The 15,609-nt window shown below is 60.5% G+C and overlaps 1 protein-coding gene across 8 annotated transcripts; it reads left to right on the forward strand.

Annotated features, from left to right (window-relative positions):
* The first annotated feature begins 29 nt into the window (after positions 1–29).
* On the forward strand, positions 30–14,315 carry UCKL1 (uridine-cytidine kinase 1 like 1). 8 transcript variants are annotated; one of them, XM_049869006.1, is made up of 16 exons: positions 30–257; positions 8,099–8,286; positions 8,362–8,468; positions 8,595–8,765; positions 8,873–8,944; positions 9,609–9,798; positions 10,011–10,072; positions 11,571–11,590; positions 12,142–12,273; positions 12,361–12,459; positions 12,529–12,622; positions 12,700–12,762; positions 13,418–13,540; positions 13,652–13,759; positions 13,821–13,977; positions 14,116–14,315. In XM_049869006.1, exons 1-16 carry the CDS (start codon positions 145–147, stop codon positions 14,193–14,195), a joined length of 1,779 nt encoding a protein of 592 aa, XP_049724963.1. In that variant the 5' UTR covers positions 30–144; the 3' UTR covers positions 14,196–14,315. The 8 variants fall into 8 exon arrangements, with proteins under 8 accessions (XP_049724963.1, XP_049724962.1, XP_049724966.1 ...); XM_049869005.1 differs by having other exon boundaries at positions 31–257; positions 8,096–8,286; XM_049869009.1 differs by lacking the exon at positions 12,142–12,273 and having other exon boundaries at positions 32–257.
* Positions 14,316–15,609: the final 1,294 nt, after the last annotated feature.

Genomic DNA, 15,609 nt, shown 5'->3' on the forward strand with positions numbered 1-15,609 from the left:
CGCCGCGCGGCCTTGTGGGACTCCTAGGCTGCCGGAGGCGCTGCCTGGCGTGCGGCGCGGGGCCTGGAACTACAGCTCCCGGCGGCCTGTGCTAGAGGCCCACGAGCCGGTCCGGCCTGCGGTCGCCGCGACACCCCCAGCTTCATGGCTGCACCCGCGTCCTCCGTTTCCGCCACCCCCTTGCCACCGCCGCCCACTGCGGACCGAGACCCGCCCGACCGGCCAGGGGAGAAGAGCGACCCTGCATGCGAGGACCGGTAGGCGAGGGCGCGCCCCAGGGAGGCTGGGGGCCGCGCACTCCCCCTCCCGTCCCACAGAGGGAGCGGGCAGAAGGGGCGGGGGAGACCCACGTCAGCTGGAGCCCCCGCCTCGCGTGATGTAGGTCCCCCCGCTTGTGGCCCGTCCCTGGCCCAGCCCCCCACCCATCCTTGACCCAGGCCCCCCACCCTCGCCGAGCCCCCCACCCAGCCTTGACCCAGGCCCCCCACCCTGGCCCAGGCCCCCACCCTGGCCCAGCCCCCCACCCAGCCTTGACCGGGCCCCCCACCCTGGCCCAGCCCCCACCTTCTTCCCCCAGCTTCCCTTTCTGGGGGGCTCTGGCACTGCATCCTCCTGGGTCAGGAAAAGTGAAGAAAGCCTTCTTCCTTCGTGTTCACACGGTGATGTTACACACAGACACACGCACCCACGTACGCACGCGCGCGCGCGTTCGTGTTAGGTAGTGGAAACAAAAACAAGCAAGACAAAGCTGTGTTGGACTTGGTTTCTCCTAACTGGAAGTGGGGAAACCTTAGAGGCGTAGTGGTTAAGTGTTATGGCTGCTAACCAGAAGATCGGCAGTCTGAATCCACCAGGTGCTCCTTGGAAACCCTAGGGGACAGTTCTCAGTTCTATAGTAAGTCTATGAGTCAGAATTGACGGGACAGCAACGGGTTTCGTTGTTTTTCTTGGTTAACTGGAAGTGTGCCTCCCCAGCCCCTCCACAGTGCTCCCAGGGGCCCAACCGGAGGGAGAGACTGAGTGTGTGGGTGAGACCAGCATTGGTCACCCAGATGAAGAGCAGAAAGGGGGCTGTGGCTGGGGCCTGTGTTGGGGGCAGAGGGGATGGGCCTTGCCCAGGCCCTCAAGTGTCTACAGAGGCCCAGTCTGCCACCCCCCATTGACCTTTGGTTATGTCCTGCGTGGAATGGGGTACCTGGCAGAGTGTGAATCCACGGGTCAGGCCTGCCCCATGTTTCTTCCCATTGCCTAACTGCCCCACCTGGTGTGGGGAACCCTCAAGGCTCTGTAGGGCCTCCTGAGAATGTGAAGAGGGGTGTGATGAGGGAGGCGCTCATTTGACCTAGTAGACACCCCAGTAGTCGTCACTGTGGTAGTCGTCGCCCCGGTAGTCACCCCAGTAGTAAGCAGTGCTGTCTGTGGGACTAGAAACTGGCCAAGAGGAAGCAGCCTCGGTCTGGAGCCTTTGGACCTTGGCCACCAGGGGGCATAGGCTGGCTATACTGGGGCTGGTGGAGGTACCTGGGCCAGTGTACTTGCTTCCAGATCTGTAAACTGTCCCCTGGCGGGTTGCAGGAAGGAAAACCGGCCTTGCTCAAGTACCTCTGCCTGAGGCTTCAACACCATGCACCTGGCCCCTATGGGGCCCGGGGTGGGGGTTGCTGCCACAGAAGCTGGACACTGACTGGGGCAGAGCACTTGGGTGAGGTGCCCACGGGGACAGTTCTCAGTAACCACTGCTTGTTGGGAGCCTTTTCTTGGCCCCAAAGGAATGCATCTCCCACTAGGTGCACACCCCCAGGGCGGGGGCCCGGAGCCTGGTGCTGGACAGAGCTGCCTCTTCTCCCCTTTGGCAGTGGAGCGTGGCTTAGTTCTGACAGGAACAGAGCCTGTGACCCCACTAGTTCCAAAGTTCTTTATTTAACCCAAGATCAGGAAGGGGGAGACCAGGTGAACTCTGAAGGCTCTGGAGAAGAGCACCCCCTGACAACACAGGTGTCTGCAGCCCCATTGGGACCTGCCCTGCTCAGAAGGGCCTCACACAAGGTGCCCTTGGGCCCTGCAACCTGTGGAGGCAGACACTGTTTTCACTCTTCTTCAGAGAAGGACCTGGAAGCAAGCCAGTTTTAAATGTAAATTTAGACCACAACTCTCTCATTCTCCAAAGTTCCGTGCGACCTGCCTAGTGCCTCTCAGGGTTTCTGAGAGGAGTTTCTTGCACTTCTTTCCTGCTCTTCTCACCCTTGAGGCTTTCTCTGTTCACTAGATCCAGTCCCTGCACTGCTGGCTTCTGCCCAGAGCACCACCAGTGTCACAGAGCAGCCTCCCTGGTCACTGCACACTGCACCCACTCCAGTCTTTTCTCTTGAGTCCTCCTGGCTGCTGGCATTGGTGCAGTCTGTTCACCTTGCCCATTGCTTGTTGTGGGCCTGCCCCCTCAGTGCATCATTGTGAGGACGGGACCTAGCCACCCTGCCCACGGTCTTGCCAGGGCCTCTGGGCTGCTGAGCTTGCTGGCACTCTGTAGACCTGAGCAGAAGGGACAACTCATGTGTCTTTTGAGTGGGTGGGGCCAGGTGGCAGATGTGGAGCCCACCCCAGGGCACAGTGGAGGGTGCTTACTGGGGCACTGCTGGGGACCCCCAAGTCCCTGCACTATCTGCGCCCTTTAGCACCTTGAGGGCCCCTGTTCTCCCTGGGAGCAGCTGCCCTGATACTCTGCACTTGGCCCCTGAGCCAGTGTCAGACCCTGTGGGGGCAGCTTCCCCCTCCTTGTTCTCATTGTACTCACTCATTCAGCAAATAGTGGGGTGCCAGCATGAGCAGAGGCCTGGTACAGCATGCGGAGCGAGTCACCAGACACACAGGACTTGAAGCCTTTCGTCACGTGTTGTGAACGTTGTTTTGGATAATTAGCTGTACGTATGACTGTGGTTTTGTATGCGCCATAAAATACTCAGGCAGTCCCTGCTTCTAGTATTAGGTGATTCTCTCTAGTTTTGGGTGCCGCAGACAGTGCAGTGATGAGCTGCTGGGCCTGGATCTCCACGCATGACCACGCCATTTCTTTAAGTCCATCACTAATGGAGGCCTCACTGCACACGGGGCATGTTAGTGCAGTGTACATCTGGACCTCACATCCTAGCGTACTGGTGGGGAAACCAAGGCAGGTGTAAAGCGGCGTGGAGGTGGAGGGAGGCTGAGTCAGGCATGTGGAGAAAGTGCCCGGGCACATGCAAGCTACACCTGCCTTGATGGCCCTTCACACCTGAGATAGGAGGCTTTCACGTGACCAGGCGGGCAGGTGACTGCGGGATTGTCCAAACAGCTGCCCGTCCCAGCACTGTCGGTCAGAGCAAGAGGCAAGTGACAGGGGTGTCTGCGGGGAGGTGTTAAGCCACCCTGCAGGGACCGTGGGCAGGGCTGCATTAGCAGCTGCATGCCTAGTGCCTGTCTCTCTCTCAGGCAGGCCGTGTTGCTGCCTCTCCCCCAGCCCCAGCCCCAGCCCTGGTTACCTAGGCCCCCAGTACCCACTGGTCTCACTGGTCTCACTGGCCGGATACTCTCTGCTCCTTACACAGTCCTGGCCAGTAAGCCAGTTGCTAGGAACTCTGCTCTGCGCCTCTGCTGGATCCACTTCTGCCTCTGTGAGTGGGGTGCTCTGCTCCTCTGCCCAGGCAAGGGGGGCAGATGACTTGGCCGCCTTGGATCGGTACCAGGAGGGAGATGCTACTGTGGCACAGGTGGGCTGATCCTGTCGCCAGGTGCCCCTATAGGGCACGCAGACACACCATCAGTTAATTGGGTGGCCAGGAAAGGCTGCTACTGCTCCTAGGGGGGACCCCCCTCAGTTGTTTAGACCTCCTGGGCGCGTGAACTCTCCAGGTGTGTAAGCTCCACTTCAGGTGTATAAATCTCTCATCAGGTGTGTATGAACCCCCTTTGGGTGTATGTTAGTTCCCCTCAGGTGTGTGAACACCCCATTGAATTTGTGAACCTGCCTCAGGTGTGTGGAAACCCACCTGTATGTGAAGCACCCTCAGGTGTGTACTCCCTCAGGTGTATGAACCCCCGTCAGGTATGTAAACTCCTATCAGGTGTGTGAACTCTCCTCAGGTGTGTGAATCCCCCCTCCCCCGTGGGTGTGTAAAAAACTACCCTCAGGTGTATAAACCCCGATCAGGTGTGTGAACTCCCTTCAGGTATGTGAGCCCCACACAGTTTTCTCTTCTCCCTGAGTCCCTGACGGCTCTTCAGACACCCGGTAGGAGGCTGAGGAGAGGCCATAGGAAGCTGGTGCAGATGAGGGGCCTGGCTGGGGGAGTGGGCTCAATGGTTTCTCCGTGCAAATCCTTTTAAAGTCTCTCATGGACAGAAGTCTCAGCTGACCTGTCTTTGCCGAGAGGCCCTGCTATCCCAAGGGCCTGTGCCCCTCTCCTGACCGGCTTAGGTTGGGAGGTGGCTTCAGGGAGGGGAGTGGCTGAAAGTGGAGCACTGGGTGGCTGAGGGGTGGCCCGCTGGGGCCCTCCTGGGGGCAGGGCAGGGTAGTTATTCTTAGATGCCGCCTCGTGTCGAGTTTCAGATTTGTTTGTGCTGGAGGAGGCACCTTGAAGGCAGGGGTGCTGGGGCCTTGGGGCCTCAAGGGCGGATACTCAGGTTCTGCAACTGCAGGCGGGCCGGGGTCTGGAATTGAGAGGGCACGGTGGTCCTCAGTGAGCCCTGGGCCGGGCCAGGTGGCTGTCGTCTGTAGGAGAGCCGTGCTGTTAATACTGGGCCCTCCCCAGTGATCCTCTTAGGCCTGTGCCCACGGCCCCTCGAACGGAGCCCCCCGCCCACTGCACCCTGGGCCCCAGAGCAGTGTCCCTCATGGAAGGCAGTCCAGGTGGCCAGAGCTCCCGAGTGCTCTGGGGGCCGCCAGGGTACAGACAGTGCTGTGGTGCCCAGCACACACCTGCTAGCACCTGTGCCTCAAGCATACCCCCCTCAGGAGCCCTTGGACCCGAAGCCCCTGCCTGCTCAGCACCCTCACGTTCCTCGTCCATGAGCAGCCCCCCAGCTTACCCCGGCATCAGGATCTCAGGTTGCTGGGCCCTCGGCGCGGAGGGCAGGTGAGTCTTGGCCCTGTGACCCCTGCTGCTGTGCCGGCAGCAGTCCTGGCCAGCCTTGTTAGTATCCGTGGATATCAGGAAACAAACAGGCACGGCCCCTTGGGAGCGCCGCCTGCACGGTCCTGCTCGGGGTTGGTCACGGTCTTTGGACTGAAATCAGTTTTTTGTAACCAGAAGCATCCTTGTTCATCTGAGGAGGGGTAGTGGGTCTTCATGAAGCCATTCTGTCCTAAGAGGACCCCTGTGAGACGAAGCCCTGCCGGCTCTGCACAGACTGAGCCCCGAGCGGGAGGGGAGTGCGGGCTTGGCCTCAGGCGCTGCTGACGCTGCTCACTGCTCCTGGGCGCAAGTGCAGATGGGCGGGTTTTGGCAAAGGCATCTTTGGCCTGCTTGTGACAGTCTCAACTGCCTGTACTGCTTTCTTGTGGGGGGCTCTCTGCAGCACAGGCCTCGGGGGATCTGCGGCCTGGGGAACCCACTTTCCTTCCTGAATTGAAGACTATTGGGTTGAGTGCAAAGGGCAGTTCCCCTGTGGACCGTGAGGTTGGGTACAGAGTGGGAGGGAGACTGCCCAGACTTGTCTCGGCTGCTGCAACCGGGCGATTCCAAGATCTGACCAAAGAGGGTCCCAGCAGCTGTGGGTCAGTCAGTTGTCTCCCAGAACAGTGGCGACCCACCTGCTTCATGGGGCCATGAGCAGCCAGCCTGGGGATCCCTTCTGGGGATCCTTTCAGGCAGGATGGGGAGGGGGCCTGAGTAGAGAGCAGCAGCTAGTCTATACCAGCTCGCAACCCCTCTGTGTCCCCCTGTGCCCCTGCATCCTCTCCCTGCACTCGTGCAAAGGCAGCTCCTGCCCCTTCTCAGCGCATGGGGGACACGCCCCTCTCTGGCCATCCCTGGGCCCTGCCCTGTTGTCTGGTCAGCTCTGTGCCCACAGCTGATGCCAGCTCCCGGCTCCAGGTGGAACACACTGGCTAATTGGTGTCCCAGGGCCTCTCCAGTGATGCTGAGCACAGCCAACTGGCTCACCACCCACACCCCCAAGGAGGAGAGACAGGCAGCCTGTCCACCCTCATCCCCGAGGACAGCAGGCGTTTCCTTGCCAGCAGAGGTGGTGGTCTGCTTGCTGCCTATGCTCACGCTTTGGCAGACTCCCTGTTTCCTACCGTAACACACGTGTGCAGGCACCATGATCCCAGTGGATCGCGACCGACTCCAAGCAGCAACAGTGGGGTGGAGAGCTCCCAAAGCCATGGTGGACTCAGCTTTGATACCAAAAGCCCAGGCAGGGCAGAGCCCCCATTCTGAGTGCCGGCACCCAGGGAGGCCCTGGTTACTGCCTGGTCCGTCTGTCTGCCTTTTCCATTTTTCTGTATACACATGTGCACACGCATGTCCTGTCTCACACGCGCACACGTTCTCTTACGTATTTGCACTCACGCTCACACACATTCTCACCATGCACATTTGCACGCACACGCAGTCATGTACGCTTTCCACCTACGTACACACACGTGTATTCTCAGGCACGTTCTCGTGGTCACGTACGCATGCATGCATTCTGTCATGCACGTGTTTTCTGTCACGTTCTCATGCACATGCAGGCACGTATGTATATGCTTTCATACGTTCTCACGTGTTTTGTCACAAATGTGCATGTATACACGTGTGTCCTGTGTGTGCACACAGGCTCCTCATACACACGTTCTGTCACATGCAGTTTCACGCATGTGTGTGTTCTTACACCCATTCACACATAGACGTGTTCTCGCGCACATGCACACGTTCCCGTGTTCTGTGTTCTCTCAACATGCACACTGTTCTGTCACACGTGCATGTTCTTCTGTACGCTACACATCGATGCATACGGCCCATTGCTGTCCACTTGCTGGTTTTTACAGGAACAGGACACATCGTAATGCAGTTAGCTATTCTCGCCTATCTTATTTCCAGGGGCTGCCATAACAAAATACCACCAAATGGGTGGTTTTAAAGAGCACAATTTTTTTTCTCACAGTTCTGGAGACTGGCAGTCCGAATCCAGGGCACACCAGTGGTGTCAGTCCCTTCTGAGGCTCTAAGAGGACCTGTCCCACACCTCCCTCCCAGCTTCTGGCGTCTGCTGGCGATCCTTTGCTGCCTGTAGATACCCTTCAGCTGGAGTCTTTCCCGTGTGTCTCTCTCTGTGTCGTCTTTCCCCTTGTATAAAACACTACTTGGAAGGGTTAGAATCCACTTTACTTTGGTACGACACGGCTAATTTAACTGATTACAAAAAAAAAAAAAAATTCTATTTCCAATCAAGCTCACGTTCACAGGTGTAGGAGCTAGGACTTGAACATCTTTTGGGGGGATGCAGTTCAACCAATAACGTCACCTGTGTCTCAAGGACAGCTTTCCGTATGGGTTTGTAGGTCCTCCTGTTCGCCTCTGGGGTGATATGTCCACAGCTGGTTCCCAGTCCGACAGTTTGAGCAGGGAGGGCAGACCACACTGGGCACTCGTCCTCGCATCTTCACGCAGTGCTTCTGCAGCGTGGCCCTACCTTGGCCACGCATATGGGCCTCAGACCTTCCTGCAACGTGTGATGTGCTCGACAGTGCTGGTGTGAGGGCACGAAGGCCCTGGGGTGCCCCGTCATTCAGCAGCTCCCGCTGTCAAAGCTCTCGCTGCCTTCCTCCCGCGGCCCCTCCTCACTCACCTAGCAACATCTTTGCATGGCGGCTCAGGCACCCTGTGTCCCTTACGGTGCCTCGCCCCATGGGGCCTCCTGTCCTCTCCATGTCGGCTCTGCAGCGTGGGGGTGGTTTGACAAAATCGAGTGTTCCGGGGGTGGCTCTGGTCCTTGGTATCTCTTTGGCCCTTCAGGCATCCACCGGCACAGCCCATAGCCCCTAGTCCTTGTGGGCTGTCCTCTGTGCTTTCTTGTGGATGGAGAGTCCTAGGTGGCTGGGCACCTGCCTCTGAGCCCTGTGTTCTCCCCGCAGCAGCAATGCTGAGTCCCTGGACCGGCTCCTCCCACCTGTGGGCACAGGTCACTCGCCGCGGAAGCGCACGACGAGCCAGTGCAAGTCAGAGCCGCCCCTGCTGCGAACCAGCAAGCGGACCATCTACACGGCTGGACGGCCACCCTGGTACAACGAGCACGGCACACAGTCCAAGGAGGCCTTTGTCATAGGTGAGCTGTGCTCAGATGCTGGTAGGAGCAGTGTTGGTGTGGCCCAGACCAACTCTGCCTCCACACCTTCTGCAGGCCTGGGCGGTGGCAGTGCCTCTGGAAAGACCACAGTGGCCAGGATGATCATTGAGGCCCTGGACGTCCCATGGGTGGTCCTGCTGTCCATGGACTCCTTCTACAAGGTGAGGTCTTGGCCCCACGCCCCCACACATCCCTGCAGACAGAACCCTGCCAGCTCCACACAGTCACCCTGGGAGGCCAGGGCTGCCTGCCCACCACGCCAGCACGCCAGTATCCATTCCCTGCAGGTGCTGACCAGGCAGCAGCAGGAGCAGGCCGCCCACAACAACTTCAACTTTGACCATCCTGATGCTTTTGACTTCGACCTCATCATCTCTACCCTGAAAAAGCTGAAGCAGGGCAAGAGTGTCAAAGTGCCCATCTACGACTTCACCACCCACAGCCGCAAGAAGGACTGGGTGGGTTAGCAGCTGGGGCAGCCAGGGCCAGGCGGGTGAGGGAGCTGCAGACCCATACTCCTGTGCCATGGGCAGGCAGAGGGGCAACTGCATGGGCTCCCTTTCAGAAAATGCTCTATGGCGCCAACGTCATCATCTTCGAGGGCATCATGGCCTTTGCAGACAAGACGCTGCTGGAGGTGAGGCCCAGGGACATGGGGGGCACTGGGGGATAAGGGATGGGATCCTTGGTTGGAGGTGCTCACTGCCCTACCTGCTTGAGCTGCTCCTCCAGGCCTCCTGCCCCCCCACACCCATGGCTGGTGGGTGCCTCAGGCTGTGCCCACCACCCTGGGCTTCTCCTTCTTGACACCCCTCCTCTTGCCTTCCTGTCCTTCTGTGCACACTGGGCTGACCCTGCTCAACCCTGTCTGTGCACTCCAGGAGGCCCAGCTGCCCCCACTTGTTCCCTGTAAGCACAGTCACCACACGTTGGGCAAAGAAGAACACACAGTTTGAGGACATGGGTGGGTGCCAGACATGCTCTGCAGGCGGCTCTCCCCCATGAGAAGTGGGCAGGCCTGGAGGGAGAGGTTCCAGGTGTTCCCCTCCGGCTCCCTTCGGGAAGGCCTGCTGTGGCTGAGTGTGGATAGCTGTGGCTTAGGGCAGGGTGGGTCAGGTCAGGCTCTAAAGTGGGAAGCAGCGTGTTGGAACCCGGAGAGCCGCGGCCCCACCTCCGCACACCTCATCACAGTGTTCCTTGCCCCCTTCTTGCATGAGCACTCGGGCGGGGGGGTCTCCAGACCTTGGGTGCCCTCAGCAGCATTCTCACGATCTTCTTGATACCCGCCCACCCCTCTGCAGCTCCTGGACATGAAAATCTTTGTAGACACTGACTCTGACATCCGTCTGGTGCGGCGTCTACGCCGTGACATCAGTGAGCGAGGCCGGGACATCGAGGGCGTTATCAAGCAGTACAACAAGTTTGTGAAGCCCGCCTTTGACCAGTACATCCAGCCCACCATGCGCCTGGCTGACATCGTGGTGCCAAGGGGTGAGCCAGGCCACCTGCCATGGGGACAGCAGGCCCGTGCAGCCTCCCCCGCCATCCCATCCCCCCGTCACCCACACAATTCCCCACCCCCCACCCACCCCATCCACCACCACTTGTCCACTCCCTCCAACACTCATCCCATCCTCCCAACACCCACCTCATCCTCCACCACCACCCACCCCGTCCCCCAACGCCTGCCCCGTCCCCCCCAGGAAGCGGAAACACGGTGGCCATCGACCTGATTGTGCAGCATGTACACAGCCAGCTGGAGGAGGTGAGTGCCGCCTGTCCTCCGCCCTGCTTCTCTGCACAGCTACTTGGCTGGCACTGCCCTCAGCCCTCGGCCCGAGCCCCCATGTGGCCTTCACAGCCCTGGGGAATGACCTGAGCCTTGGAGCATCCCAGTGGCCTGTCATCTTCCGTGCTGGGTCAAGGGGCACTGGCCCTCTGAGAACGTGGGGGCCTGGCCAGTGCTGGTGTGGGCAACTAGCATCCACTCTTCTCGGTTCGGCCCCGTATGGGGTACACACCCAACCCCTCCCAACCCGTTGGGGTGGATGGGGTCGCCCACTCTTCCAGACTGTTCTGTGGTGGAGCCTCGGAACCTGGGCCTAGCCAGGGTTATCGCCCCACTTTCGGCTCTGGGCACACTTCACATGGTGTGCTGCCCTGGCTCTGACTGCTCCCCAGTGGCCCCTCACTCCTTGCTTCCAGCCCCCTACCCAGAATCGCGGGTCTCCAGCCCCAGCCCTTCTGCTCAGCCCAGGGTCCCAGGTCTGGGCCATCTCCCAGGCTGTGGGTGTCTGTTCCCCGGGGTGGGGCCTGGCTGGAAGGGTGGGGTGGTGGGTGGGGGCTGTGCGGCTGTTGACCGTGAGCTGAGCTGATGCTGCTGTTGCTGATGCGCCGCCCCGTTCCCTTGTGTCTCCCATGTTGCTGCCACAGCGTGAACTCAGTGTCAGGTAAGCCCTTCCCCACACCTGTCCCGCAGAGGGAAGTCCTTTCAACAGCCAGGTGGAGCTGGGGCGAAGGCTGTCCCGCCAGGGCAGGCGGCAGCCAGGAAGTGGGCACAGAGAGGCAAGCACCAGGTCTAGTCCTGGGGCTGAGCTGGACCCCCTGGGAGGCCCTGTGGACCCCCCTGCAGGACAGGAGAGCAGCAAGGGGGGAGCCAGGAGCAGTGGCAGCTGTGGGCAGGAAGGGGGGGCGTCCCCATGTCCTGGCCCTGCCCCACAAGCTCTCAAGCCCAAACTGTGGTCAGCTGGGGCGGCCAGGCCCCTGCGCGGCTCTCCATGGAGCCGGATACTTGTCCTGGCAAGGCCCCAGTCCACCTCACCCGGCGCCTGCTGCACTCTGTGATACCTGCATTGCCCCCCTCCTGCTTCCTGTCATCGCATGTGCTTCTGCGTGGCTTCCACCTTGACCAGGTCACCACAGACTGTCATCTCAGCTCCATCGAAGCCTTTGTTCTTTGTTCAGAGGAAAAAGTTTCCAGGGTTTCGAACTTGATAAAACGCTTGAGGGCAGCCACCTACATTTTCCGTCCTCTGGTCAGACCCAGGAAGTGGGTCAGGGAGGGCAGGGGCCACAGTCCCAGCTCCCGCCCAGGCTGGCCACGCCACCTCTGCCCACAGAAAGCAGAGGCTCTGAGGGTCTCCCACTGCACAGCCTGCAGGCCCACCACTAAGAGGCCATCTTCTCTGTTCTCTTCCTTTCTCTACACCCTGTGCCTCCTGCCTGCTCCTTCCCCGACTGTCACCTCACCTCGTGGGAAGCAGAGGAAGCTGCGCTGGGATATGTGAGGACAGTGTGGTCTGGCCTGCAGTGCTACCTGCCTGTGGCGAGTGTGGCAGCCCCGCATCCCGCATCCCACATACCCGCTGCCTGCCTGCCCTGCACCCGCTCTGATCCTCCCATCCTGGCCAGTGCCTCCCAGCAGCCACCACCTGGCCTCATGGGTCCTGCAGGCAGCCCTGGTGCCAGCTTTGCCCCCATGGGACCTGGGGGGGGGGGGGCACACCACCTTGGGGGAGGCCAACTGCCCTGGTCAGTAGACCTCCCCCTCCAGGCCCCGGGCTGGGCCCCAGGAAGCTCCAGGAGGGGGGCCAGAGGTGTCTGTGGGCACAGCCCTGATCATCTGGGGTTGGGGGGGTCTGCCCATTCTCGGGGCCTGTGAGCCTGTCCTCTGCACCTGAGTCCCTGTCCTTTGCTGCCTCACCCCGCTGCTTTCTCTGAACCAAGGGATGGCTTGTGCTGGGCGGGGCCTGCACGCACCCCAGCCCCTCTGCTTCCTACCTGATGGTCAGCAGCTCTGCTCTGGGCTAAGTGTGCTTTGATCCTTGTTCTCAGGGTGTGGTCCAGGGGACACATGGGGGCAGGGATCCCCCAGATCAGCCACAGGGGGCACCGGCCCCACCTTGCACACCCACCTCTGACCAGGCCTGTGGCCCACAAGCCCCACGTTGGACACAAGCACATGCCGTGAGGGAGGAGGGAAGGGTTGTGACTCTTGAGGGCTCTGGGAGGAGATGCCTCGGAGTGTCCACAAGTGGTCATTTGTGTCCCCAGGGCTGCGCTGGCCTCTGCGCACCAGTGCCACCCCCTGCCGCAGACGCTGAGCGTTCTCAAGAGCACACCGCAGGTGCGGGGCATGCACACCATCATCAGGTGAGGGCCCACTGGGGGGCAGGTAGGCGGGTCCTGGCCAGGAGCCCTACTGAGACCACCCACCCACAGGGACAAGGAGACCAGCCGTGATGAGTTCATCTTCTACTCCAAGCGGCTGATGCGGCTTCTCATCGAGCATGCCCTTTCCTTCCTGCCCTTCCAGGTGTGTGTGGGGTGGGCTTTCTGTGAAGGGGGGCTCCCATGGCTCACACATGCCCACCTCCTTTGCTCTGCATGCAGGAGTGTGTGGTGCAGACCCCACAGGGCCAGGACTACTCGGGCAAGTGCTACGCAGGGAAGCAGGTACAAACTGGGCAGTGGGGGATAATCGCTGGCTCAGCTTCCCCACCCCCAGATCACTGGCCCCCCATTACCAGTTACCCCCAGATCACCAGCCTCCCCTCATCACTGGCCCTCCATCATCGCCCCCCCCAGATCGCCAGCCTCTACCTCATCACCAGCCTCCCCCATCACCAGTGCCCCCCAACATGGGTTCTCCCCAGATCGCTGGCCTCCCCATCACTGGTCTTCCCCCAGATTGCTGACTTTCCCCCATCACCAGCCCACCCCAGATCGCTGACCTCTTCCTCATCACTGGTTCTCCCCCATGATCGCTGACCTCCCCTATCACCACCCTCCCCATCTCCAGCCTCTACCTCATCACCAGCCTCCCCCATCACAGCCCCCCCAGGCCGCTGACCTCCCCTCACCACCAGACCCCAGATCGCTGGTTTCACCCTTCACTAGCTCCCCAAGATCGCTGGCCTTCCCTATCACCAGCCTTCACATCACCAGTCCCCATACCACCAGCCCCTCCAGATCTCTGGCCTCTTCCCCCACCACCAGCCCCCCAAGATCGCTGACCTCTCCCCCATCACCACCACCCCTGACTGCTGACCTCCCCCCGTCACCAGCCCCCCAGATCGCTGACATCCCCCATCACCGCTTCCCCCACCAGATCACTGGTGTGTCTATTCTGCGTGCGGGGGAGACCATGGAGCCAGCACTGCGGGCCGTGTGCAAAGACGTGCGCATCGGCACAATCCTTATCCAGACCAACCAGCTCACTGGGGAGCCCGAGGTGGGGGGGACAAGGGGGAAAGGGCAGTGTCATGGGAGCTTGAGATGGGAGGAGGGACTGGGGGGCAAGGAGAACAGGGCACTGACCCCGTGGTCACCCCCTCGCCCCCAGCTCCACTACCTGCGGCTGCCCAAGGACATCAGCGATGACCATGTGATCCTGATGGACTGTACCGTGTCCACAGGCGCTGCAGCCATGATGGCAGTGCGTGTGCTCCTGGTGAGTGGGCCTGGGGGTGGCCTGGCAGTCCGGGGCAGGGCTCACCTGCCCTGTCCCCCAGGACCACGAGGTGCCCGAGGACAAGATCTTCCTGCTCTCTTTGCTCATGGCTGAGATGGGCGTGCACTCGGTGGCTTATGCGTTCCCTCGCGTGAAGATCATCACTACGGCTGTGGACAAGCGTGTCAACGACCTTTTCCGCATCATTCCCGGCATAGGTGAGGCCACCCACAGCTGTGGGGGGAGCCCAAGAGTAGGAGGAGCACCCGTGGGTGGGAGCGTCCATGGGAGGTCCAGGGGGAGGAGGAGGAGTATGGGGCTGGGAGAATCTGCCCATAGCCTGCTTCTTTCTCCAGGGAACTTTGGTGACCGTTACTTTGGGACAGACACGGTCCCTGACGGCAGCGATGAGGAGGAAGTGGCCTCCACGAGCTAGTGGCCCAGGCTGCACCCTCCCCACGCCCGTCCCCACCCTGTCCTCATCTTGCCCTTTGGTCTATGCTTGCAAGATGCACAGATGTTAACTTATTTTAGTAATAAAAGTCATCTGGGGTATAACCTATTTTCCTTGTCATACAAAGTGAATAAAATTGTAGGCAAGTGGAGCTGCGGCTGATGAACCTGGAGCAAGAGTAGTGTCCAGGCTGTAGGGACTCTGGGTTGGGGGGACGGAGGGATGCACCCCTGGTCCTTGACTGGGCTTCCCTGTGGTCCAGGGCTTGGCACCTGATGTCCTGGAAGCTCTTGCTTGATGGCCACCAGACCTGGACATGGGGAGGGGGAGGGGGCTTGGATGTAGGTAAGGGGATGGCTCCAGGGCCTTTGAGAGGCAGGGCCAGAACCCTGCACCTGTTTGCACCCTCGGGTGAACCAGGGGCCACGTGGGCAGCTGCTGGTGGCAGTGACTTGCTGCCTGGGCCACAGTGGCAGGAGCCCCAGATGGGAGATGACCAGGGCCTCAGCCCTCATGTACTCCAAGGTGAGGGCAAACTCTTCTTTGGCCTCCTAGGCGTATCGTGTCGGGGCTGGTCTGTCTGGCTGCAGTGGGGACAGATGCAGACCTGCACATGTGTGCCCGTGTACTTCTGAGCATATGTGGGGCTGTGACCTCTGTGAAGCCGAGGGTGGACCTGGGACCCTAAGACAGTCCCCTCTTCGTCCATCTCTTTAGGCCTAGCCTCAAACCTTTCCTGCCCCCACCCCCCCACAAAGGCCATGTCATGGAAAAGCCTGTCTGTCATAGGGCGGGGACAGGAAGTCAATGGGCGGGGGCCAGGTCAAGTGGGGCAGATAAAGGCCGGAGGCTTGTCCTAGGGGAGGGTAGGCACCCAGGACAGAGATGGCTACCATGGGGCCCAGAAGTGAGCAGAAGAGACATCTCCTCCTGTGCAGGTGAGTGGACCCTCTCCTGTGTCCCAGGCCCTCTTCTTCCCCCCTCCTTTCCTTCTGGGGTGCCATGTTCTGAAGCAGGCATGGCTCCTGCCGCATGAACTCCTGGGTTGGTTTGAGGGGCCTGCGAGGCCCGCAGCAGGCCCTTCTTGGCTTGGGAACACAGGCTCTGGGGCAGCCCCGTCTTCCCAGATGAGAAATGAGGGTCCAGTCCTGCTGGTTCCTGAGGAGAAAAAATGAAACTCGTGTATGCACATAAACGTGTGTCCAACACCACCACCTGCAACATCCTCAAAGACATGCACACGTGCACACGACCCCATAGTAACATGAGCTTGAGAAGAGGGTCCATTGCTCCACCCCACCAAGCCACCAGCCTCTGAGGGGGCAGTCTCCTCTCCCTTAAGGAGGGCCAGTGGAGAGCCTGGCAGGTCTGGAGGCAGGAGGCCTGGACCAGAGGG

The sequence above is a fragment of the Elephas maximus genome, chromosome 25, assembly GCF_024166365.1.
Source record: "Elephas maximus indicus isolate mEleMax1 chromosome 25, mEleMax1 primary haplotype, whole genome shotgun sequence".
NCBI classification, from domain to species: Eukaryota; Metazoa; Chordata; class Mammalia; order Proboscidea; family Elephantidae; genus Elephas; species Elephas maximus.